Raw genomic sequence first — 25476 nt, 5'->3', positions numbered from 1 at the left:
GGATTTGAGAAAATTTAAAAATTATAAAATTCTCCTGGTACGGAAGGCTCTCGGCGATCAAAATGAACATCCTTCCAAGGATTTTATATCTCTTTAGGGCACTACCAATAGAAGTATCTAGGTCAGACCTACATAAACTACAATCCTCCCTTAATAGTTACTCGACAGGAGATAGAAGAGCGAGAATACCCTCATATATATTGACTCGACACAGACAGATGGGAGGTGTGGGTTTGCCGAATCTGACAGACTATTACCATGCAGCTAGATTAGCACAAGCTAACACACAGAACATCTTATGGACAAGACTAGAGGTGGACCTTGGGAGATACGAAACTCCTGCAGACATACTGTGGGATCTAGAACATAAATACGAAACCCACAACAACAAAACACTAGCCACTGCCGACACAACTAAGGTGTGGAAATCCCTCACAGGACCCTTAAAACTGATTTATTAAAGATCCAGAACCATACCAGTTAAATTTCTCCTACACTCAGAACTACACAAAAAAAAATGCGGAAATGGCTTAATAAGGGATTATACAGAGTGGCTAATTTGTTTGGACAGGGGACATATACAGACATACTCCCAAATAAAAGATAGAATTCATCCAATGAAACTACAATGGTTTTTATACCTTCAGATTTCCTCTGCCATACACACATTCTGCTTTCCCTGGTCACCGCAAAAGCCCACTACACTAGAACGTATATGCACATCTCCCACCAGACAAAAGATGTTGATCTCGACACTATACTTGACCCTTCAGGAAGCTAAAATTATAAACAAGTCGACACTAATAGAAAAAAGGGAGAAGGACGCTGGACTACACCTCCCAAAAGATAAATGGGAACAAATTTTTTACGACGCAGGTAGAGGACAGATTAATGCGGATTAAAAAGAGAACTGTATTAAGATGGTACTTCACCCTGGAGTAAACATGTCACTTCTCGCGGGCTGGTACAAACATGTGCTATAGAGGTTGTAGAGAAAAAGGAACCTACCTACACATGTGGTGGGAATGCCCCAAGATAAGGGTAATATGGGATCAGCTGCAGAAACTTTTAGGTAGAATACTACAAGAACCAATTACATTGACAGTGGCACAGGCTCTTCGAATCAGAGACTCACACCGTACAATAAGGCAATCAACACATTTATTAAAACTCTTTGCACAGTGACTAGAGTTTGTATTGCCAGACATTGGAAGGTAGGAGCTCCAGCTTGGTGAGAGGTTCTAGATAAAATAGAATATATATATACACTATGGCAGAATTAGCTGCCACAATACAGGGGACCAGGGAACAGTTAACTAAGATATGGTTTTATTGGTTCATGCAAGAGGAAGAGTAAACCTTCCTAAAATAACAAGAGAAAATGAACAAATACCACCCTCACCTAGAAAGAGAATAGACCTGATACAGAAAGATCAGAGTTTAGATGACCACAAATAGGACCACAGAGTTGTTTAAATTTGGTTAAAATAGTTTTGTTACACAGTTTTTTTTTGTTTTTTTTAAATGTAATGAATATATAAAAAAGCATAATACAATGTGAAAGATAAGAGGATTACAATGTAGCATTTGAATGTAAATATATGGGTTGAGACTTGGTCTCTGATATCTACTGTATTAACAACTAAGTAAAAGGAGGAAGAAAAGTATTTAAACAACTCAAGTGGGAGGAGGAAACTTCTTTGCCCAAAAAGACTCTAAGTCACTAGAGCAGCCTGACACTGGTGAATGACTTTGTTATAATAAGCACTTAGAAGTCTCCAATAACCTCAATCGTTAAAGCCGTGATAGGCCCAAAGTTTATGTATGGAAGCAAGGGAACTTATTGATTGTTATTTCTGTATACTTGTTATGCTGTATCCTCATCTTCATTCTACAAATAAAGAAGTATTTCAACTAAAGTCAACCGCAGAGCAAAAAATGAACTTATGGGAGATAGCAAATACACTGCGTGAGCCAATGACGAGAGGCATATGTATATAGCACCAGTCACCAACTAGCACCCAGTACATTTGATATCATAAGTAAATTGAAGTCTACTAAAATTGCATGTTTTATCTTAACAATTAAAATGTAATTTATAGTTTCTTGACGATTTAAACAAATTCAATTATTTTACTATGTATTTAAAAAAGTTGCACTATTGTAACACCCCCATTTTTTCTATTTGAGGATACTGTCAGTGAATGGAGCATAGAGATGTATGCAAGTTTCTGATTGGGTCACTATCTGTAGCCTCACCTGCAGAACTTTAACTTTGTGTTTAACACATTTGTAGGGGGTTAGAGAAAGTAATGTTTAGAAAAAATAAATGCTTTACTGCAATAGAACATTTTATTTCTACACTGGAATATCACTTTAAAGGGATATAAAAGTGCAAAAAGAAAATGCTCTAATATGTTAGAGCATTTTATTATTGCACTGTTGCTTGTATATAACTGCATGTTTAACCCCTGCTAAGAGATGAAACACACAGTTAAAGTCAGCTCCAGAGTACTGCTGGGAGCTAGCTGAACACATCTGGTGAGCCAATGACAAGAAATAAAACATGTGTAGCCAACAATCACCAGCTAGTTCCAAGTAGTGTAGGATATGTACAGAATTTATTTGTTAGTATTTATAAGGACTGTTAGAGAAGCATGGTATCATAGTAATTGGGTTATTTATGTAGTATAGTTGTATGTATTGTTTTGCACTTTTGTATTTGTTTATATATAATTTTTCTTTCTATACAACTTAGTGTTTTAATTTATGTACACAATATAACATCTTTTTTATGTATCACTTTTTTGTATGTCTTGATTTTGTCACCTGTACCCTAGCAAATTTCTTACTATCAAATATCTTATACCAATCCTTCATAACTAGGTTACTGCCCAGTTCCCTGTTCCAACGTTCTGTATTAGTGGAAAAGAAATCCCTGCGAGCTTATTCAATATGTGTCTTGAATAGGGATCCACGTTATAGGGGCATATAGCAGACACATATTTTCAAACTCAGTTGAATTCCTAAGAAGGTCAACCTTATGGGGTGAGGAATGGAGAAGGTATTGGATCTGAGCATATTTTAAGCCAAGACACAAACTCCCCACCCACTATGTGAACTTGGTCTTGTTTAGGTTTTAATTTTGTGGTTTGCCGTTATAATATGTATGTATGTAGGGATTGAATCTGTAAAGCTCAACAATTGTGAGACAACCTTGGGTGGACCCCCAAAAACGCTGCATTGAACAAAAAGTTTATTTCCTCTTTTACACCTAGTTGAGCATGCCATAATGTTTGAGACGTTAACGACAGCACCTGACATTATTTTACCCATTTGCATCTTGAATTAGATTTTTTACTTCAATTATTTTCTATGGGACACGTAATTGTATTTGGCAGCCGGACCCCCACTACTGGTAATGGTGGAAAAATCCAAAATAGGGGATTTTAAAATGTATTAAAGTTTTTGACAAAGGTTTTTAGAAAAAAGTGCTGGGCAGAAAGGTAACCAGTGGTTTAAAATGCATTTTTAACAGTTCACACCGGGCATATAGTGATCAGTTAAAGTGCCAATTGGCACAAAAAAAAATGTTTTCTTTAAAGAAAAAGAAAATGTCATGTTGACTATCCTTTTAAGAACCAGCATTGATATTTCTGAGCCAGCCACATACTTCTTATCAGACTAGCCAAAACATTTTTAGGAGCTAGGCAAGTTGGTTTATGCTAAATGATTCTAAAAGTTATGAGACAAGAATAAAATTAAATTCTGTCTCCTGGGATTAATAGATAGACAGATGATATATATATATATATATATATATATATATATACACACATATATATATATATATAGATAGATAGATAGATAGATAGATAGATAGACAGACAGATGGGGATATGTCTATCAAATTCTACATACAAACGTTTATTGGATACCGTACTTTAAAATGTATATATACATATATCTATATTGCACACAGCTGTATCATATTTTGCACATTATAACACACCATAACATGACCCTGCATGCAGACAGACAGTAGATAAGACAATACATTTAGATAGACAAAGACAACATAGAGATCTGATCTTACATTTGGTCCCACATGATGAGGTGGAAGAGAGATTTGTACAAATGAATCTTGCGGGTCAGCATTGCAGCGCACAACTCCTTCCCGCCATGACTCAGGGAGCAGGATACATAGAAATCCTCGTAGCTGAAAAAGGCCAAAAACATAAAAGGTTATGTCACATTTACATTCACAAGAAGAAGAATCATAGACAAAGTGTGAACAAATAATTAAAGGGATACTAGGCCGAATTTCTTGCTTTCATGATTCAGATAGAACGTGCAATTTTAAGCAACTTTCTTATTTACGCCTATTATCATTTTTTCTTTGTTCTCTTGGTATCTTTATTCAAAAAAGCAGGGATGAAAGCTTAGGAGACGGACCATTTTTGGGTCAGCATTCTGCTTTTCAAACAAAGATACCAAGAGAACAAAGAAAAATTGATAATAGAAGTAAATTATAAAGTTGCTTAAAATTGCATGCTCTATCTGAATCATTAAAGAAAAAAAAAAAAATGAGGTTTAGTGTCCCTTTAAAGGGACAGTCAAGTCCAAAATAAACTTTCATGATTCAAATAGGGCATGTAATTTTAAACAACTTGCCAATTTACTTTTATCACCAATTTGCTTTTTTCTCTTGGTATTCTTAGTTGCAAGCTAAACCTAGGTAGGCTCATATGCTAATTTCTTAGACCTTAAAGGCCGCCTGTAATTTCAATGCGTTTTGACAGTTTTTTACCACTAGAGTGCGTTAGTTCATGTGTGTCATATAGGTAGGAGTCAGCACTGATTGTCTAAAATGAAAGTCTGTCAAAAGAACTGAAATAAGGGGGCAGTCTGCTGAGGCTTAGATACAAGGTAATTACAGAGGTAAAAAGTGTAGGGTTATGCAAAACTGGGTAATGGGTAATAAAAGGAATTATCTATCTTTTTAAACAACAAAAATTCTGGTGTTGACTGTCCCTTTAATGAGAATGTTGTGCTTTTTTTCACCATATGTTGGTAATACTTGAAAGAGTTTTATTCCGTTTGTATTTTTTTTTATTAAAGGAACATGAAACTCAAATTTAAACTTATGATTCAGATAGACCGTGTCAGGGATGTTGAACAGTATATGACTAATTAAAGATGTTTCATTATGTGTAGTTAAAAAAATAAAACCTTTGCCAAATACATTCCTTATTTATTTTGTCCCCTTTTCCAATAATTTGACTCAGAAAATTATTAGGCTATATACAGTAATAGGCATCAACATGTATGAAGTTGAAACTTATGTTTTGTCCTTATCTATCTCTCCTGCTGAAGACAATTAGCGACATATATAAAACAGGTGCACAAAAAACATAAAATTATGCTTACCTGATAATTTCCTTTCCATCTGTATGAGGAGAGTCCACGGCTTCATTCCTTACTTGTGGGAATACAGAACCTGGCCACCAGGAGGAGGCAAAGACACCCCAGCCAAAGGCTTAAAGGGACATAAAACCCAATTTTTTTCTTTTATGATTTAGAAAGAGCATGCAATTTTAAACAACTTTCTAATTTACTTCTATTATCTAATTTGATTCATTCTCTTGATATACTTTGCTGAAAAGCATATCTAGATAGGCTCAGTAGCTGCTGATTGGTTGCTGCACAGAGGCCTCGTGTGATTGGCTCTTCCATGTGCATTCCAATTTCTTCAACAAAGGATATCTAAATAAGGAAGCAAATTAGATAATAAAAGTAAATTGGAATGTTGTTTAAAATTGTATTCTCTACTTGAATCATGAAATACATTTTTTGGGTTCAGTGTCCCTTTAAATACCTCCCCCACTCCCCTCATCCCCCAGTCATTTTGCAGAGGGAACAAGGAACAGTAGGAGAAATATCAGGGTATAAATGGTGCCAGAAGAATAAAAAATGTAGGTCTGCCCAACTGAGAAAACGGGCGGGGTCTGTGGACTCTCCTCATACAGATGGAAAGGAAATTATCAGGTAAGCATAATTTATGTTTTCCATCTTAATATGAGGAGAGTCCACAGCTTCATTCTTTACTTGTGGGAAACATATACCAAAGCTCTAGAGGACACTGAATAAAAACGGGAGGGTAAAAGAGAGGCGGACCCTATACTGAGGGCACCACAGCCTGCAAAACCTTTCTCCCAAAAGCTGCTTCAGCCGAAGCAAAAACGTCAAATTTGTAAAACTTTTAAAAGGTATGTAAGGAGAACCAGGTGGCTGCCCTACAAATCTGCTCCATAGAGGCCTCATTCTTGAAGGCCCAAGAAGAAGCCACAGCTCTAGTTGAATGAGCCATAATCCTCTGAGGATGCTTATGTCCCGCTGTTTCATATGCTAAGCGAATAATGCTCCTCAACCAAAAAGATAGGGAAGTGGAAGAAGCCTTATGCCCTCTGTCCTTCCCAGAATAGACAACAAACAATGACGAAGTCTGTCTAAATTCTTTCATGGCCTGAAGATAGAATTTCAAATCCCGAACCCCATCCAGATTATTAAGTAATCGTTCCTTCGAAGAAGGGTTAGGACACAAGAAAGGAACCACAATCTCCTGATTGATGTTGCAATCAGACACAACCTTAGGAAAAAAAAACAACCCAGTGCGGAGAACAGCCTTGTCAGCATGAAAAATTAAATAAGGAGGCTAACATTGCAAGGCCGCCATCTCAAAGACTCTACCTGCCGAGGCAATAGTCAGTAAAAAAAGAACCTTCCAAAACAGTAACTTAATGTCAACTGAATGCATGGGCTCAAACGGAGCTCTCTGCAAAACCTTAAGAATCAGATTTAAACTCCAAGGAGGAGCAGAATGTCTAAACACAGGCTTTATTCTAGACAGAGCCTGAACAAAGGACTGTATATCAGGAAGCTCAGCGAGCCTCTTGTGTAATAACACAGATAGAGCCAAGATCTGTCCCTTTAAGGAACTAGTGGCAAGTCCCTGACCTTATGCCAGGGGAATTCACACTCTTCACACCAGAATAAGTAGGTCCTCCACACCTTATGATAGATGTGACGAGTGACCGGCTTTCTAGCTTGAATGAGAGTATCAATCACTCTCTCAGAAAAACCTCTCTAGGACTAGGCTAGGACTAAGCGTTTAATCTCCACGCAGTCAGCCTCAGAGAATCTAGATTCTGATGAACAAAGGGACCCTGTTCCAGCAGATCTATGCGATAAGGTAACCTCCATGAAGGAGATGAGGACATCGCCACCAGATCCGCAAACCCCATCCTTCGCGGCCACGATGGAGCAATTAGGATTGCCGAAGCTTGCTCCTGTTTGATGCGGGCCATTACCCGAGGTAGAAGTGGTAACGGTGGAAAAATGTAAACTAGTTTGAACCTCCAAGGCACTGCTAATGCATCTATTAGTTCTGCCTGTGGATCCCTCGACCGCGACCCGTATCTGGGTAGCTTGGAATTGAGCCGGGACGCCATCAGATCTATCTCCGGCATCCCCCATCTGTTGCAAATCTCCACAAAAAATGGAGAGACCATTCCCCCAGATGAAAGGATTGTCTACTGAGGAAATCCGCTTCCCAGTTGTCCACACTCGGAATGTGGATTGCTGACAGCGAGCAGTTGTGGGCCTCCGCCCACTCCAGAATCCAAGATACTTCCCTCATTGCTAGGGAGCTCCTCGTTCCCCCCTGATGGTTGATGTAAGCCACCAAGGTAATGTTGTCCGATTGGAATCTGATAAACTGGGACGAACCCAGAAGAGGCCAAGCCTTCAGAGCATTGAAGATCGCTCGAAGTTCCAAGATGTTGATCGGGAGAAGAGATTCCTCTCGAGTCCACTGGCCCAGTGCCATCTTGGCACCCCAAACAGCTCCCGGACCGTAGTCACAATCTCCCAGGATGGTCTCAAGAAGGATGTCCCTTGGGACAGGCGATCTGGACAGAGCCACCAAGAGAGCAATTCTCTCAACTGGTTGTCCAGAGAAATCTGTTGGAACAGATCCGAGTGGTCGGCATTCTATTGCCTCAGCATGCACAGTTGATGAGGTCTGAGGTGGAACCTGGCCAATGGAATGATATCTATGCTGGACACCATGGGCCCAATTACCTCCATACACCGGGCCACAGATGACCTTGAGGTGGTCTGGAGGGCAAGACAACTGGAAGTAATTTTGCAATGTCTCTGGTCTGTAAGGAATCTCCTCATGGATATGGAATCTATTATCATGCCCAAGAATTCCACCCTGGTACTGGGCACCAGAGAACTCTTTCCTAATTTTATCTTCCATCCATGAGATTGAAGAAGAAGAGGAGCTCTGGAATGGTCTTCTGCTAGACGGTGCTTGGACCAGGATGTCGTCCAAGTATGGCGCTACTGCAATACCTGTGGACCTCGCCACTGCGAGCAGAGCCTCCAGAACCTTCGTAAAGACTCTTGGAGCAGTAGCCAGACCAAAAGGAAGAGCCACAAACTGGAAGTGCTGATCCAGAAAGGCGAATCTTAAGAACTTGAAGTGATCCTTGTGTATTGGCACATGTAGGTAAGCATCCTTCAAGTCTATCATAGTCATGAACTGTTCCTCTTGAACTAAGGGCAGAATAGACCTTATCGTCTCCATCTTGAACTACGGAACCTACAGAAACTTGTTTAGGCACTTTAGGTCTAGAATCGGGCGAAACGTACCCTCCTTCTTTGGGACCACAAAAAGGTTTGAGTAGTACCCTAGACCTCTCTCTGATAGAGGTACTGGCACAATTACTCACAGGGAGAAGAGATCCCTCACACACCTTAGAAAAGCTTCAAAGCTTCCTTTTTTTCTGGTCTTGAAGATAGGTTTTGATAAGAGGAATCTGCCCCTGGGCGGATGAGATTTGAAACCTATCCTGTAATCCTGAGCGATGACCTCTAGAACCCAAGGGTCTTGCATGTCCCCCAACCAAGCCTCCACAAAAAGAGATAGTCTGCCCCCAACACGATCCAATGCCAGATCGGGGGCCGCCCCTTCATGCTGACTTTGTTTCGGTGGGCTTCTTGTTCTGCTTGGATTTGTTCTAAGATGGAGATGGTTTCCAAGTTCCCTTGGACTGATCAGGCTTCGCAGAGGGCTGCTGGCATTGGGATTTATCCGAACGAAAGGGACAAAAATTAGGAACTTGTCCTTTGGGTTTATTCTTCTTATCCTGCAGTAGAAAGGCACCCTTGCCCCCAGTGACCATGGCCTGGAACTAAAAGAATCTTCCCCTTAAATGGAAGGGAAAGCAATCTAGATCCGCCGACCAAGACTTTAGCCAGAGAACCCTACGGGCTAGAACAAAAAAAACCTGATGTTTTGGCATTCAGGCGAATAATCTGCATGTTTGCATCACAGATGAAAGAATTAGCTACCCTCAAGGCCTTAATTCTTTCCTGGATCTCGTCGAGGGGAGGTTCCACCTCGATCATATCCGATAGAGAGTCGCACCAATAGCTGCAGGCTGAAACAAGTACCCCGTGTGCTGAAACATTTTCCTTAATAGAGTTTCCATGGGCTCCTTAAACGACAAACTATCTTCAAGACGTATCTCAATCTATACATGCCGATGACACCGAAATCTACTTCTCTGCACCAGACCTATCTCCTTCCTTGCTAACCCGTGTCACTAACTGTCTTTCTCACATCTCTTCCTGGATGTCCTCTCACTACCTCAAGCTAAATCTCTCCAAAACTGAGCTCCTCATTTCCCCCCCTTCTTCCAAAATCTCCACCCCCAATATCTCTATAACTGTCAACAACTCCATCATTACCCCTACCCCGCATGCCCGATGTCTCGGGGTCACACTTGACTCAGATCTTTCCTTCACTCCTCACATTCAGTCCTTGGCTACAGCCTGCCGCTTCCACCTTAAAAACATCTCTAAAATTAGACACTTCCTTACACAAGACACAACTAAGATTTTAATCCACTCTCTCATTCTTTCCCGCCTTGATTACTGCAACTCTCTCCTTTCTGGTCTTCCCACCTGCCGCCTAGCTCCTTTAAAATCCATAATGAATGCCTCTGCCAGACTCATCTTCCTTGCACGTCGCACTTCATCCGCTGCGCCTCTCTGCCAATCCCTTCACTGGCTTCCTCTTGCCTCTAGGATCAAACACAAAACTCTCACTCTTACATACAAAGCCCTCAACTGCACTGCTCCCCCGTACATCTCAGACCTTGTCTCCAGATAATCTCCCTCCCGTTCTCTTTGCTCTACTCATGACCTCCTGCTCTCCTCCTCTCTTGTCACCTCATCACACTCCCGTTTACAGGACTTCTTCAGACTGGCTCCCATCTTGTGGAACTCTCTGCCTCGCTCCACAAGACTCTCTTCTAGTTTTAAAAGCTTCAAGTGCTCCCTAAAGACTCTGAACCCCCTTAGCATGTAAGCCTAAAAGTCCAGCTGTTTGTAGATCACCTTCTTAAGAGCTGACTACAACAGGGCAACTCTTGGCAGGGCCCTCTAACCTATAATTGTTTTGTTGTACTCCCCCTTTGTTTATAGCGCTGCGGAATCTGTTGGCGCTCTACAAATAACCGATAATAAAAAGTGATAGTGATGCGCTTAGCAAACGTGGAGATAGCTCCATCCACCTTAGGGACAGAACCCCACAACTCTAATTGAGAGTCTGGAATGGGGAACAATTTCTTAAAAGAAGAAGGGGAAAAGGAAGATCCAAGCCTCTCCCATTCATTCTTAATAATATTTGCCATCTTTACGGGAAACAGGAAAGTCTGTGGCACCACCCTGTCCTCATAAACCTTTTCAAGCTTAGGAATAGAAGTTTCTTCGGGTAATTTAGGTTCCGGAACCTCTAACGTAGCCAACACTTCCTTTAACAGATAGCGTAAGTGCTCAATCCTAAATCTAAAGTCTGGTTCCTCCGCAGCCGAAGGTTTAGAGGCAGCAGATTCCGTCCCAGAAAGAGCCTCCTCTGAACTATCAGAGACGTCTTCATCAGCGGATAATTTAGTATCAGATAAATCCAACAAATTGGTAGATGACCCCTGGGAAGGATAGCAATATTTGACCTTTCGATTGCGCTTAGCAGGGCGAGATAAAGCACTGAAGGCTGCAGACACTGCCGTTTGTAACTGTTCAGAAAAGTCTGGCGGTAAGATGGCCCCTTCCGAAGGAGGATTCACAGTGCAATGGGAGGCTGCATGTGTAGTAGGAGATGATTGCAGGGAATGCACCTCACGGGACAGAGAGCTCTCAGAGATGGACGGCTCAGTGGTACTAAACATCTTGTCTTTTAAGATATAACTACCTTATCGAGGCATGTGGAACATAATTGAGCAGGCAGGTATACCGTAGCCTCCTCACAATAAAAACAATTATTAGATTTAGGAAGAGGGAGTACCCTCTAACCTATCAGAGTCCTCCATAGTTTGCACTTTAAAGATGGACAACAGAACAAGATAAATGGCACCTTTATACCCCCAACGGCCGGGGCACCACCTCCTATGAAACAGGCCCCACAGAGAAACCGCTTCTTCTCCAGTAAACCGCACGGTCAGGAAAAAGGAAGTCAATGAGACCACACCAGGTCACATGGAGTGCCATGCAGGCCCTCCCCTGGTCCAGAAGAGAAACGCGCCAAAATTAACAAGCCGCGCAGTTGTCTCAAAAACTAAAGTAAAACCTAAATGTTCCACATCTGCTTGAGCCTCATCTCACACATATCGCAGGAATAAAACATAATAAAGCAAGTTATGTATAAATCCCATCTGTTCAGTAACCTCCTTCCGGAGATATTAACCCTTGATTCCATACAGATAAAGGAGTCACACTGTGACCCTGTCTTCTTACGTTATCATATGAGATAAAATTAAACGATCTTACCGGAGTCTATGCCGTGGAACAGACACACAGTCTCTCAAGTTTGACAATCTTGTAGCATCACACCTGACATGGACTTGAGTGATAGAAGCAGGCAGTGAAACTCGTCAACACTAATTGCTTAGGAGCTGTTAATACGAGTCTGGATGGTTTTGCAGAAAGACTCTCCCTGCATCTCCAGACCCTAACATTCGTCAATTCTCTCACTGAGAGGCTGACAAGACTACTTAAAACTCCAGTCCCATACCGAAAAGTACTACCCATCATAAGAGACTACTCCGAATCTTCCAACACTTCTCTGCCATCCTCCTGTGACGAAAGGCAAAGAATGACTGGGGGATGAGGCGAAGGGAGTGGGGGAGGTATTTAAGCCTTTGGCTGGGGTATCTTTGCCTCCTCCTGGTGGCCAGGTTCTGTATTCCCACAAGTAAGGAATGAAGCTGTTGACTCTCCTCATATTAAGATGGAAAAAAGAAAAAAAAAAAAAGACTTGGCCATGTGGAATATAGGATTGTTAAAGTAATTTTTTAACAGAGTTGAAATACCGCCTTGTTTACACAGTCTTTTTATTGCCTGCTTTATTTCTTATCTTAATTGTCCTCAGCAGGAGAGATAAAGAAAACTTAAAAAGGGATAGAAAGGTGTAGTGTTTAAATACTGGTGCACGGCTCGCACAGGATATGTGCATATGCTGCAAAAAAAAAAACAGCAATAACTTTTACTAGAAGCATTTATGTTAATGAAAGTAAACTGCAAAAATGTGTCTATTTCAAACTGAAATGCACCCAAGAACATTTACGTCCCTTTAAGTTCAAACATGGCAGAGCCCTTTACTTTATAGAAACTAATGTACATTATATAAACTAAACCTTTACACTTATATTTCAATATTTATCCTTTTAATGCCGTTATGGCGTTCTATTCCGTCCTAACCGCACTGGGCTTTAGCGCCATTGGGAGGGAATAGAACGTCCTAGCCGTTTGGCTGCCCTGAAGCCAACGTCGCTTCCTAGATGCGATCATGGTCTGGAGGGCTTGCCTAGCATCATAGGGACGCCCCCCTGACCTGATCCCATAACTGAAATCTGTACATCTAGCATGTATTTGCTGTTTAATATCCCTTTAGGACACTTTTAAATTCACGTCTATTAGCAAATTTACTTTCTTCTCTCTGTCTTTGTTGAAAAGCTTATGAACATATCCTCAACAACAGCAGTGCAGTACTTGGAGCTAGCTAGTTATTGGTGACTACACAAAATGTATCTCTAGTATCTCAGAGCTATTCAGTTAGGTCCCAGTAATGCATTGCTGCTGTTGAGCTGGCTTTAACTAAGTTAAATTAATTTGCAGGCTAGATTTTATATTATATATTATATAGATAGTTATATGCAAGCAACATACGTTTCCGTGGTTTCATTACCAGTAGGTTACAAATTATCAACATTAAAAAGGAATATTAAAATTCAAAACTCTGAAGTGTACTTTTAATATTTATTTTGATAACTTTTCTTTTAATATACATCTAAAATGTGTGCTTTTTTCCTGAGAGGCTGGATTACATCCTACATAATTAAGAATATTGACCCTGCAGCATTCCATAAGTTATTGATTGTGTAAATATATAAGCCCCTCTACTGATCAAACAGAGAGAGTATCCGTCGATCTGACCCTGAGGAAAGTCTCCCTACGGGTGATGGGGGAAACCAGACATGGACTTTCTCGCCCAATGTGCCCAGAGCAGAGTTCTTCAACATTTCCCCCCAAAATCCTGTGCCATGATACCACATACCTTTATGACCCTATTTTAATGCTTGGTTCTCATAGAACATACACACACTCATAGAACACACACACACACACACTCTCGTACAACACACACACACTCATAGAACACACACACACAAGTCGCGACCCAGTAAACATGGTGTTGCGACCCAGTAATGGGTCCTGACCCCTGGTTTAAAGAACTCTGGCCTAGAGGGATTTGGCTGCACCTCACTGACGAGGCCGAAACAATCATCTGGCATTGCCATTTTCCTAGTTCAGAGGAAGATTGTCTGGTATTTCTGGGCTGGACTGACCTTGCTAGGCAAGATCAGACTGATATACTTCAGGAAAGTTCTCCTCTGTGAAAAGCACAATTGGGCTAAAAGAAGCTACTACCAGGTGGTAACTGGCCATAGAAAAAGTCACTGAGGTGTTTTTTTCATTCCTGACGGACAGCTTCTCTTTCTGTATGTATGTGCTTAAATATCGGTGTCTAACTGGCCATTAGTAGGAAAAACAGAATTTATGTTTACCTGATAAATTACTTTCTCCAACGGTGTGTCCGGTCCACGGCGTCATCCTTACTTGCGGGATATTCTCTTCCCCAACAGGAAATGGCAAAGAGCCCAGCAAAGCTGGTCACATGATCCCTCCTAGGCTCCGCCTACCCCAGTCATTCGACCGACGTTAAGGAGGAATATTTGCATAGGAGAAACCATATGATACCGTGGTGACTGTAGTTAAAGAAAATAAATTATCAGACCTGATTAAAAAAACCAGGGCGGGCCGTGGACCGGACACACCGTTGGAGAAAGTAATTTATCAGGTAAACATAAATTCTGTTTTCTCCAACATAGGTGTGTCCGGTCCACGGCGTCATCCTTACTTGTGGGAACCAATACCAAAGCTTTAGGACACGGATGAAGGGAGGGAGCAAATCAGGTCACCTAAATGGAAGGCACCACGGCTTGCAAAACCTTTCTCCCAAAAATAGCCTCAGAAGAAGCAAACGTATCAAACTTGTAAAATTTGGTAAAAGTGTGCAGTGAAGACCAAGTCGCTGCCCTACATATCTGATCAACAGAAGCCTCGTTCTTGAAGGCCCATGTGGAAGCCACAGCCCTAGTGGAATGAGCTGTGATTCTTTCAGGAGGCTGCCGTCCGGCAGTCTCGTAAGCCAATCTGATGATGCTTTTAATCCAAAAAGAGAGAGAGGTAGAAGTTGCTTTTTGACCTCTCCTTTTACCAGAATAAACAACAAACAAGGAAGATGTTTGTCTAAAATCCTTTGTAGCATCTAAATAGAATTTTAGAGCGCGAACAACATCCAAATTGTGCAACAAACGTTCCTTCTTCGAAACTGGTTTCGGACACAAAGAAGGCACGACTATCTCCTGGTTAATGTTTTTGTTAGAAACAACTTTTGGAAGAAAACCAGGTTTAGTACGTAAAACCACCTTATCTGCATGGAACACCAGATAAGGAGGAGAACACTGCAGAGCAGATAATTCTGAAACTCTTCTAGCAGAAGAAATTGCAACCAAAAACAAAACTTTCCAAGATAATAACTTAATATCAAAGGAATGTAAGGGTTCAAACGGAACCCCCTGAAGAACTGAAAGAACTAAGTTGAGACTCCAAGGAGGAGTCAAAGGTTTGTAAACAGGCTTGATTCTAACCAGAGCCTGAACAAAGGCTTGAACATCTGGCACAGCTGCCAGTTTTTTGTGAAGTAACACAGACAAGGCAGAAATCTGTCCCTTCAAGGAACTTGCAGATAATCCTTTCTCCAATCCTTCTTGAAGAAAGGATAGAATCTTAGGAATCTTTACCTTGTCCCAAGGGAATCCTTTAGATTCACACCAACAGATATATTTTTTCCATATTTTGTGGTAAATTTTTCTAGTTACAGGCTTTCTGGCCTGAACAAGAGTATCAATAACAGAATCTGAGAACCCTCGTTTTGATAAGATCAAGCGTTCAATCTCCAAGCAGTCAGCTGGAGTGAGACCAGATTCGGATGTTCGAACGGACCTTGAACAAGAAGGTCTCGTCTCAAAGGTAGCTTCCATGGTGGAGCCGATGACATATTCACCAGATCTGCATACCAAGTCCTGCGTGGCCACGCAGGAGCTATCAAGATCACCGACGCCCTCTCCTGATTGATCCTGGCTACCAGCCTGGGGATGAGAGGAAACGGCGGGAATACATAAGCTAGTTTGAAGGTCCAAGGTGCTACTAGTGCATCTACTAGAGTCGCCTTGGGATCCCTGGATCTGGACCCGTAGCAAGGAACCTTGAAGTTCTGACGAGAGGCCATCAGATCCATGTCTGGAATGCCCCACAGTTGAGTAATTTGGGCAAAGATTTCCGGATGGAGTTCCCACTCCCCCAGATGTAATGTCTGATTGAAACCGTATGAACTTGGCCTTTGCTAGCTGAGGCCAAGCCTTGAGAGCATTGAATATCGCTCTCAGTTCCAGAATATTTATCGGTAGAAGAGATTCTTCCCGAGACCAAAGACCCTGAGCTTTCAGGGATCCCCAGACCGCGCCCCAGCCCATCAGACTGGCGTCGGTCGTGACAATGACCCACTCTGGTCTGCGGAAGGTCATCCCTTGTGACAGGTTGTCCAGGGACAGCCACCAACGGAGTGAGTCTCTGGTCCTCTGATTTACTTGTATCTTCGGAGACAAGTCTGTATAGTCCCCATTCCACAGACTGAGCATGCACAGTTGTAATGGTCTTAGATGAATGCGCGCAAAAGGAACTATGTCCATTGCCGCTACCATCAAACCTATTACTTCCATGCACTGCGCTATGGAAGGAAGAGGAACGGAATGAAGTGTTTGACAAGAGTTTAGAAGTTTTGTTTTTCTGGCCTCTGTCAGAAAAATCCTCATTTCTAAGGAGTCTATTATTGTTCCCAAGAAGGGAACCCTTGTCGACGGAGATAGAGAACTCTTTTCCACGTTCACTTTCCATCCGTGAGATCTGAGAAAGGCCAGGACTATGTCCGTGTGAGCCTTTGCTTGAGGAAGGGACGACGCTTGAATCAGAATGTCGTCCAAGTAAGGTACTACTGCAATGCCCCTTGGTCTTAGCACCTCTAGAAGGGACCCTAGTACCTTTGTGAAAATCCTTGGAGCAGTGGCTAATCCGAAAGGAAGCGCCACGAACTGGTAATGCTTGTCCAGGAATGGGAACCTTAGGAACCGATGATGTTCCTTGTGGATAGGAATATGTAGATACGCATCCTTTAAATCCACCGTGGTCATGAATTGACCTTCCTGGATGGAAGGAAGAATTGTTCGAATGGTTTCCATTTTGAACGATGGAACCTTGAGAAACTTGTTTAAGATCTTGAGATCTAAGATTGGTCTGAACGTTCCCTCTTTTTTGGGAACTATGAACAGATTGGAGTAGAACCCCATCCCTTGTTCTCCTAATGGAACAGGATGAATCACTCCCATTTTTAACAGGTCTTCTACACAATGTAAGAATGCCTGTCTCTTTATGTGGTCTGAAGACAATTGAGACCTGTGGAACCTCCCCCTTGGGGGAAGCCCCTTGAATTCCAGAAGATAACCTTGGGAGACTATTTCTAGTGCCCAAGGATCCAGAACATCTCTTGCCCAAGCCTGAGCAAAGAGAGAGAGTCTGCCCCCCACCAGATCCGGTCCCGGATCGGGGGCCAACATTTCATGCTGTCTTGGTAGCAGTGGCAGGTTTCTTGGCCTGCTTTCCCTTGTTCCAGCCTTGCATTGGTCTCCAGGCTGGCTTGGCTTGAGAAGTATTACCCTCTTGCTTAGAGGACGTAGCACTTGGGGCTGGTCCGTTTCTACGAAAGGGACGAAAATTAGGTTTATTTTTGGCCTTGAAAGACCTATCCTGCGGAAGGGCGTGGCCCTTACCCCCAGTGATATCAGAGATAATCTCTTTCAAGTCAGGGCCAAACAGCGTTTTCCCCTTGAAAGGAATGTTAAGGAGTTTGTTCTTGGAAGACGCATCCGCTGACCAAGATTTCAACCAAAGCGCTCTACGCGCCACAATAGCAAACCCAGAATTCTTCGCCGCTAACCTAGCCAATTGCAAAGTGGCGTCTAGGGTGAAAGAATTAGCCAATTTGAGAGCACGGATTCTGTCCATAATCTCCTCATAAGGAGGAGAATCACTATCGATCGCCTTTACTAGCTCATCGAACCAGAAACACGCGGCTGTAGTGACAGGGACAATGCATGAAATTGGTTGTAGAAGGTAACCTTGCTGAACAAACATCTTTTTAAGCAAACCTTCTAATTTTTTATCCATAGGATCTTTGAAAGCACAACTATCTTCTATGGGTATAGTGGTGCGTTTGTTTAAAGTGGAAACCGCTCCCTCGACCTTGGGGACAGTCTGCCATAAGTCCTTTCTAGGGTCGACCATAGGAAACAATTTTTTAAATATGGGGGGAGGGACGAAAGGTATACCGGGCCTTTCCCATTCTTTATTTACAATGTCCGCCACCCGCTTGGGTATAGGAAAAGCTTCTGGGAGCCCCGGGACCTCTAGGAACTTGTCCATTTTACATAGTTTCTCTGGGATGATCAAATTCTCACAATCATCCAGAGTGGATAATACCTCCTTAAGCAGAGCGCGGAGATGTTCCAACTTAAATTTAAATGTAATCACATCGGGTTCAGCTTGTTGAGAAATTTTCCCTGAATCTGAAATTTCTCCCTCAGACAAAACCTCCCTGGCCCCCTCAGACTGGTGTAGGGGCATTTCAGAACCATTATCATCAGCGTCCTCATGCTCTTCAGTATCTAAAACAGAGCAGTCGCGCTTACGCTGATAAGTGGGCATTTTGGCTAAAATGTTTTTGATAGAATTATCCATTACAGCCGTTAATTGTTGCATAGTAAGGAGTATTGGCGCGCTAGATGTACTAGGGGCCTCCTGAGTGGGCAAGACTCGTGTAGACGAAGGAGGGAATGATGCAGTACCATGCTTACTCCCCTCACTTGAGGAATCATCTTGGGCATCATTTTCAGTGTCACATAAATCACATTTATTTAAATGAGAAGGAACCTTGGCTTCCCCACATTCAGAACACAGTCTATCTGGTAGTTCAGACATGTTAAACAGGCATAAACTTGATAACAAAGTACAAAAAACGTTTTAAAATAAAACCGTTACTATCACTTTAAATTTTAAACTGAACACACTTTATTACTGCAATTGCGAAAAAGTATGAAGGAATTGTTCAAAATTCACCAAAATTTCACCACAGTGTCTTAAAGCCTTAAAAGTATTGCACACCAAATTTGGAAGCTTTAACCCTTAAAATAACGGAACCGGAGCCGTTTTTAACTTTAACCCCTTTACAGTCCCTGGTATCTGCTTTGCTGAGACCCAACCAAGCCCAAAGGGGAATACGATACCAAATGACGCCTTCAGAAAGTCTTTTCTATGTATCAGAGCTCCTCACACATGCGACTGCATGTCATGCTTCTCAAAAACAAGTGCGCAATACCGGCGCGAAAATGAGGCTCTGCCTATGATTAGGGAAAGCCCCTAGAGAATAAGGTGTCTAAAACAGTGCCTGCCGATATTATTTAACAAAAATACCCATATTAAATGATTCCTCAAGGCTAAATATGTGTAATATATGAATCGATTTAGCCCAGAAAATGTCTACAGTCTTAATAAGCCCTTGTGAAGCCCTTATTTACTGTCTGAACAAAAATGGCTTACCGGATCCCATAGGGAAAATGACAGCTTCCAGCATTACATCGTCTTGTTAGAATGTGTCATACCTCAAGCAGCAAAAGACTGCTCACTGTTCCCCCAACTGAAGTTAATTCCTCTCAACAGTCCTGTGTGGAACAGCCATGGATTTTAGTAACGGTTGCTAAAATCATTTTCCTCATACAAACAGAAATCTTCATCTCTTTTCTGTTTCAGAGTAAATAGTACATACCAGCACTATTTTAAAATAACAAACTCTTGATTGAATAATAAAAACTACAGTTAAACACTAAAAAACTCTAAGCCATCTCCGTGGAGATGTTGCCTGTACAACGGCAAAGAGAATGACTGGGGTAGGCGGAGCCTAGGAGGGATCATGTGACCAGCTTTGCTGGGCTCTTTGCCATTTCCTGTTGGGGAAGAGAATATCCCGCAAGTAAGGATGACGCCGTGGACCGGACACACCTATGTTGGAGAAAATAATACAAGATTCTTTTCTGGGGTAGGTCTCTGGACAGCAAACCATTGTACATTTTGATAACTGAGGGCTAGATTACAAGTGGAGCACACCATAAATAACCAGCCATTACAAGTGGTTGGTTATTGCTACCGCAAGCTCCTGGGTAGCAATTAGCACTCAGAAATTTAAGCAGAGATTAGATCTCTGGTTAATATTCAAAAAGTACCTCCATTGGACCCAAAAATTATTATTTTTTTTTTTTTTAAATTAAAAAAATATATATATAAATATATATTTTTTAATAAAATACAACTGCACAAAGCAGTTTTTAGGGGTTTCTAGGGGTTAAAAGTGGAGAGTGCGGGTGTTAGAAAATAAAATGGCACTAAAAAGTACCTTTACATTGCGGTCTATCGGGAACTGTGTGTTCCCTGTAAATATATATTTGTTAATATGTGTAAATACACATTTGCGTGCGCTGGTATTACCAAGTGGAGCGCAAATATCGCTTTCGCAAAAGTGATATTTTGCTTTCCACTTGTAATCTAGCCCAAAATGTGTTTAAAATGCTTTTAAAATATTTATTTATTTTATATGCAGAACTTTTGCAAAGCAGATATAAACTATGCATATGTAAAGCATAACTTTTGTTTTCTCCTTTTAAGAATATGAAAAGCATTTTTCTCAACAGAAACCCCCCAAAAATGTGTAAATACTAAGACACCTTTGCTACACATTTACTAAATGTAGACCTGTGTGTGGCAACAAACCCACTCATGGCAAACAGGTATGACATAAAAAGTGTCAGTGCCTGGTGTTGAGTTGATAACCTCCATCTTATGTCTATGGCTCACATTACACAGTAGCAGTGAGTGACAATAATAAAAGAGCTGCTACTATGTCTTACTATTTTATGTGTCTGTCCCCTCACCCCTTCCCTACCACAGCAAGTGACAGGTGCTGGATTATCACAGCAACAGGAATGAGTTGGGGGCTAAAGGTTACTGAAATGGATCATTCATATAGTAGTGTCTTTGTTATCAGTTTGTGCATGTGCAGACTAATCATAGGCAAAGGCAGGCAGAGAATGGGAGGTAAAAGCAGGGAAAACAGAGGAGAAAGAAAAATTGAACTGAGGAACTTGGCATAGGAGAGACATAGGGGGGAGCTGGTATACCCAAAGCTTTGAGGAAGGTTGGGAACCAGCTCAAATGGGAAGAAAGCAACCATGAGAGGGCGAGAAGCCAGTACCCATCTGCTTCACATTCACAAGACAAGTAGTGGCATACTTATCAAGGGAGGGGTAAAACTGTACAGAGAAATACCAAAGGTCACCCCCAGCCCCTCCCTAATCTCCTATTTCCATAGCAGAGCAGATAAAATAAAAGGCACCTCAAACAAAAGGGAATCCCCCTACACACAAACCACTGCACAGTTCTCAAACTCTCTGCAGCCTGGGATCAGCAGAGACTGGAACTGACCATCTGTCGCTGGCTGAAAGGGGGGGGGGGTGGAGAGCAGGTTGACAGAATGAGGAAGTCATGGGATGACCCAGAGAATTCCAGCACAGCTGTGAGCAAAGGGGAGCGGCAGAATGCACTGCTCCCTATTCATTCCATAGCGCCTGCTCGCCTACAGTAACTGCAGTGGGACAGAAAATTGATGATCCAGAGAAACAGTGAGGAGCACCCATTGCCTCTATTATCCTCCTACAATACCCTGTAAATTACATTAAAGTATTAACTTTTGCAATGATCTCTCAACAACTATTCACTATATAATGATAATTATGTCATGTGATTGGGAATATATAGCCCCCAATATATATCACAATATATTAAAAATTTTGAAAATATTGCTTTAAGGGACTTGTGTTGTGACTGTGGAAAATATCACACAATTATTTGAATTACAACTACATAGAAGACGGCAACAAATCTGCTTATCACAGATGTTTAAAGAGACATTGTAGTGCAAAATGCCATGCTCTTAATACGCTCATGTACTGATTTGTTTTCACACTACTCACTATGGAACTCAGTGTAGAAAAAAACTAAAAGTTAGACCATCAACAGAAGTAAGTACATACCATGTGACAGCCATCAGCCAATGACAAATGCATATACGTATATATTATGTGAATTCTTGCACATGCTCAGTAGGAGCTGGTGACTTAAAAAGTCTAACTATAAAAAGATTGTGTACTTTTTGTTAATGGAAGTAAATTGGAAAGTTGTTTAAAATTGCTGCTCTATCTGAATCATGAAAGTTTATTTTTGACTTAAGTGTCCCTTTAGAGCATAAAATTTTTACTTTTTAATTTACGATTATCAAATGTACCTTGTTCTCTTGGTATCCTTTGTCAAAAAACATAACTAGGCAGGCTCAGGAGCACCAATGCACTACTGGGTGTTTGCTGGTGGAGGTTATACACATATGCCTCCTCTCATTGGCTCGCTAGATGTTTGCAGCTAGGTCCTAGGAGTGCATTGCTTCTCTTAAGCCAAGATTACATGTGAGTTTAAATGCTTTAAAGGGACAGTCAACACTTCCGTTAACATTATTTGATATTGAAAAATAAAAACCGAAGATCCGCCTGCACTATACCCTTTCTGCCTTGCCGCCTTGCTTCTGTACTAATCACTGTCGCTAACTTCTCTAATACCGGGTTAATATGGCAGCCGAACTCCCCCCACCGTTACGTAGCTGCCTTCTTCAAATGATCAGCAAATCAGAATCCAATCCTCAGTCAGAAATTGCACGCGCTTGCAATTTCTGACCGAGGATTGGATTCTGATTTGCTGATCATTTGAAGAAGAAGGCAGCTACGTAACGGTGGGGGGAGTTCGGCTGCCATATTTACCCGGTATTAGAGAAGTTAGCGACAGTGATTAGTACAGAAGCAAGGCAGCAAGGTAGAAGGGGTATAGTGCAGGCGGATCTTCGGTTTTTATTTTTCAATATCAAATAATGTTAACGGAAGTGTTGACTGTCCCATTAAAGGGATTTAACACATAGTTAAATGCAAGCAATAATTGAATAATAAAACACGCTGACACATTACAGCCTTTTCTTTTTTTGACAGTTATGTCTCTTTAAACTACATGAAAAGCAGCCAAAAAGTAAAGTATTTTGCAAAGCTTTAATTCAGATAATAAAACATTTTTCAAGGTATGGAATTATAAAGTTAATGTCCCTTTAAACGCTCCTTGTTTGTTCCAGGCTTGTATAAACTAATCATAGCTAACAAAAACTGATATTTTCATTGCTTGAAAGGGTTCACTGATAAACTCAATATTTAGGCGTTAAACAAATATTTATTTTGGTGCGTTGCTTTAAATAGAAAGACTAACTTTAATAAGAGCCCAATACTAAGTAAACACAGGGGGCCACACCAATGTAAAGTCATCTAATTCTAAAGTATTTTGTGTGTAAAACACATTTCCCCAGAAATGATCAAATACAACTGAGGTTGCAGAGGTTAAACACATAGTTATATGCGAGCAACAGCACAATAACAAAATGTTCTAATAGATCAGAGTATTTTTCTTTTACACCATTATGTCAGTTTATATTAAAGGGCTCAATATTAACCTTTCCTAAACAGGCAAATCAATCACACAAAATGCTTTTAATAGGACATAAAACCCCAACATTGTTTTTCATGATTCAGATATATTATACAATATTAAACAGATTTCCAATTTACTTCTGTTATCTAATGTGCTTCATTCTCTTGGTATCCTTTGTTGAAAAGCATACCTAGGTAGGCTCAGGTGCTGGCTGCAGATTGGTGGCTGCAAATATATGACATCCCAGTAGTGCATTGCTGCTCCATCAATAAAGAATACCAAGAGAATGAAGCAAAATGTATAATAGAAGTAAATTGATAAAGTTTTTTTTAAACTGCCGAGTACAACTACAGTAACACGGTTACTACACACCATGTTATTGTTTTTTTCTCCTATGTCTGCAGCTGTCAAAGTCATTCTCTTATTTTAACCCTTTACAATTATTAGTTAGTGAGTCTCTGTATCTTCACACTGGGAGCCGCCATCTTGGAGCTTATATTTGTTATGTAACTTTTAAACTGTACAAAAAAAATGCAAAAATGTAACACTTTTGCTCTCTGCTATGTGAGCTAAACGAAGTGCAAAGTACAGCGGTCAAATAGCCAGTAACATTACAGATCTGTGAAAGTGCGCTGCTTCTGTCAGATAATGCAACAATATGTGTGCTACAAGATGGCGGCGCCCAGTATAAAATGCAGAGCTTTAGCAGCTGGATTCTGTAATCAGTTAAAATAATAGAATACTTTAAAGATGCTGCATTCCAAAATGGAGGAAGTTTTACCAGGACTGGATAATTAAAGGGACATGATACTGTGTAAATCACACACTCAATGGGGTATGTGACAGAGAGGTACTAAAATATTATTTTTCTATTTTTCTAAATATTGGTCTTTGAGTAAACAGAGGAATTTTTGTAAATAATAAGACAGTTATTAGATAATTATGTCTGCTCTCCCTATAAGCTTTTAATGGGTTGTGAGGTATATTAACACAAATAGCTATTTCTTAAATGGAGATAAACCTAAATGAGCAAGTTCCCCCACATATTAAACTCTACTGGTATAAGTACTCAGTAACACATTAAGGAAAAACAATTTTACAGTAAATCGTCACTTTAAGCAAACACGTTATAACTTATCTTCCATGCAACAAAATTTGAGACAAAAAAAAAAGAATTGCACAAATTTCATGTCCAATATTTCTGTGGTTCCGTGTTTATAAAGCTATTATCTGAGACTTGCACTACATCTTACCTAGTCGCCCAAGTGATGGGTATTCGATGTGCAGCATAGACTGTGAATGACAATGGGCTGTTCAGTAAGCAAGCATCCTGTGTCAGGCTTTGCTTGCGTTCAGAATGCAATATAGTCTGGAAGTCGGCATTGAAAGTGCTGCAATAAAGTTGGACCAGATCCAAAATGGCTGCTGTGAGGCCTTCCACAACTTGCTCTGCAACACAGAAAACACAAACGCTTTGTTTAAACTAACTGTAGCTTATTATATATATAAAAAAGCTCAAAAAAGGCATTCTTAGCTTCCCATTTTTTAAATGACTGACAATATGATAAACTGTATATTGGACAACATTTGTGAAGTATTCCTTAAACAGTACTCAAGTTATCTTCTAACTTCAAAATGTATAAGACTGCTCACAGAAAGAATATTAACACATTTTGTCAGTTTTATACGAGGGACAGTAAACACCTTGTAATTATAAGACATTTCTGTTGTGATGCTGACGAATAACATTTTAGCCAAGTCTAAATGATTTTAAAACAAATTAAAGGGACACTGAACCCAATTTTTTTCTTTTGTAATTCAGAAAGAGCATGCAATTTTAAGCAACTTTCTAATTTACTCCTGTTATCAATTTTTCTTCGTTCTCTTGCTATCATTATTTGAAAAAGAAGGCATCTAAGCTTTTTTTTTTGTTTCAGTACTCTGGTCAGCACTTTTTTATTGGTGGATGAATTTATCCACCAATCAGCAAGGACAACCCAGGTTGTTCACTAAAAATGGGCCGGCATCTAAACTTACATTCTTGCATTT

General features: G+C 40.8%; 1 protein-coding gene across 1 annotated transcript in view; it reads right to left on the bottom strand.

Moving 5' to 3' along the window:
* Positions 1-25476, bottom strand: part of PIK3C2B (phosphatidylinositol-4-phosphate 3-kinase catalytic subunit type 2 beta) — a 315182-nt gene that overhangs the window by 145442 nt on the left and 144264 nt on the right. The window contains exons 11-12 of the mRNA XM_053706696.1: positions 24681-24876; positions 4097-4219 (exon numbers count right to left, since the gene is read on the bottom strand). Of these exons, the coding sequence (XP_053562671.1) occupies positions 4097-4219; positions 24681-24876 (319 nt within the window). The remainder of the gene's footprint in view (positions 1-4096; positions 4220-24680; positions 24877-25476) is intronic.

The sequence above is a fragment of the Bombina bombina genome, chromosome 3 (assembly GCF_027579735.1).
Source record: "Bombina bombina isolate aBomBom1 chromosome 3, aBomBom1.pri, whole genome shotgun sequence".
Classification (NCBI taxonomy): domain Eukaryota; kingdom Metazoa; phylum Chordata; class Amphibia; order Anura; family Bombinatoridae; genus Bombina; species Bombina bombina.
The sequence above is the reverse complement of the archived record's forward strand: the minus strand, read 5'-3'. Positions and strand labels throughout refer to the sequence as shown.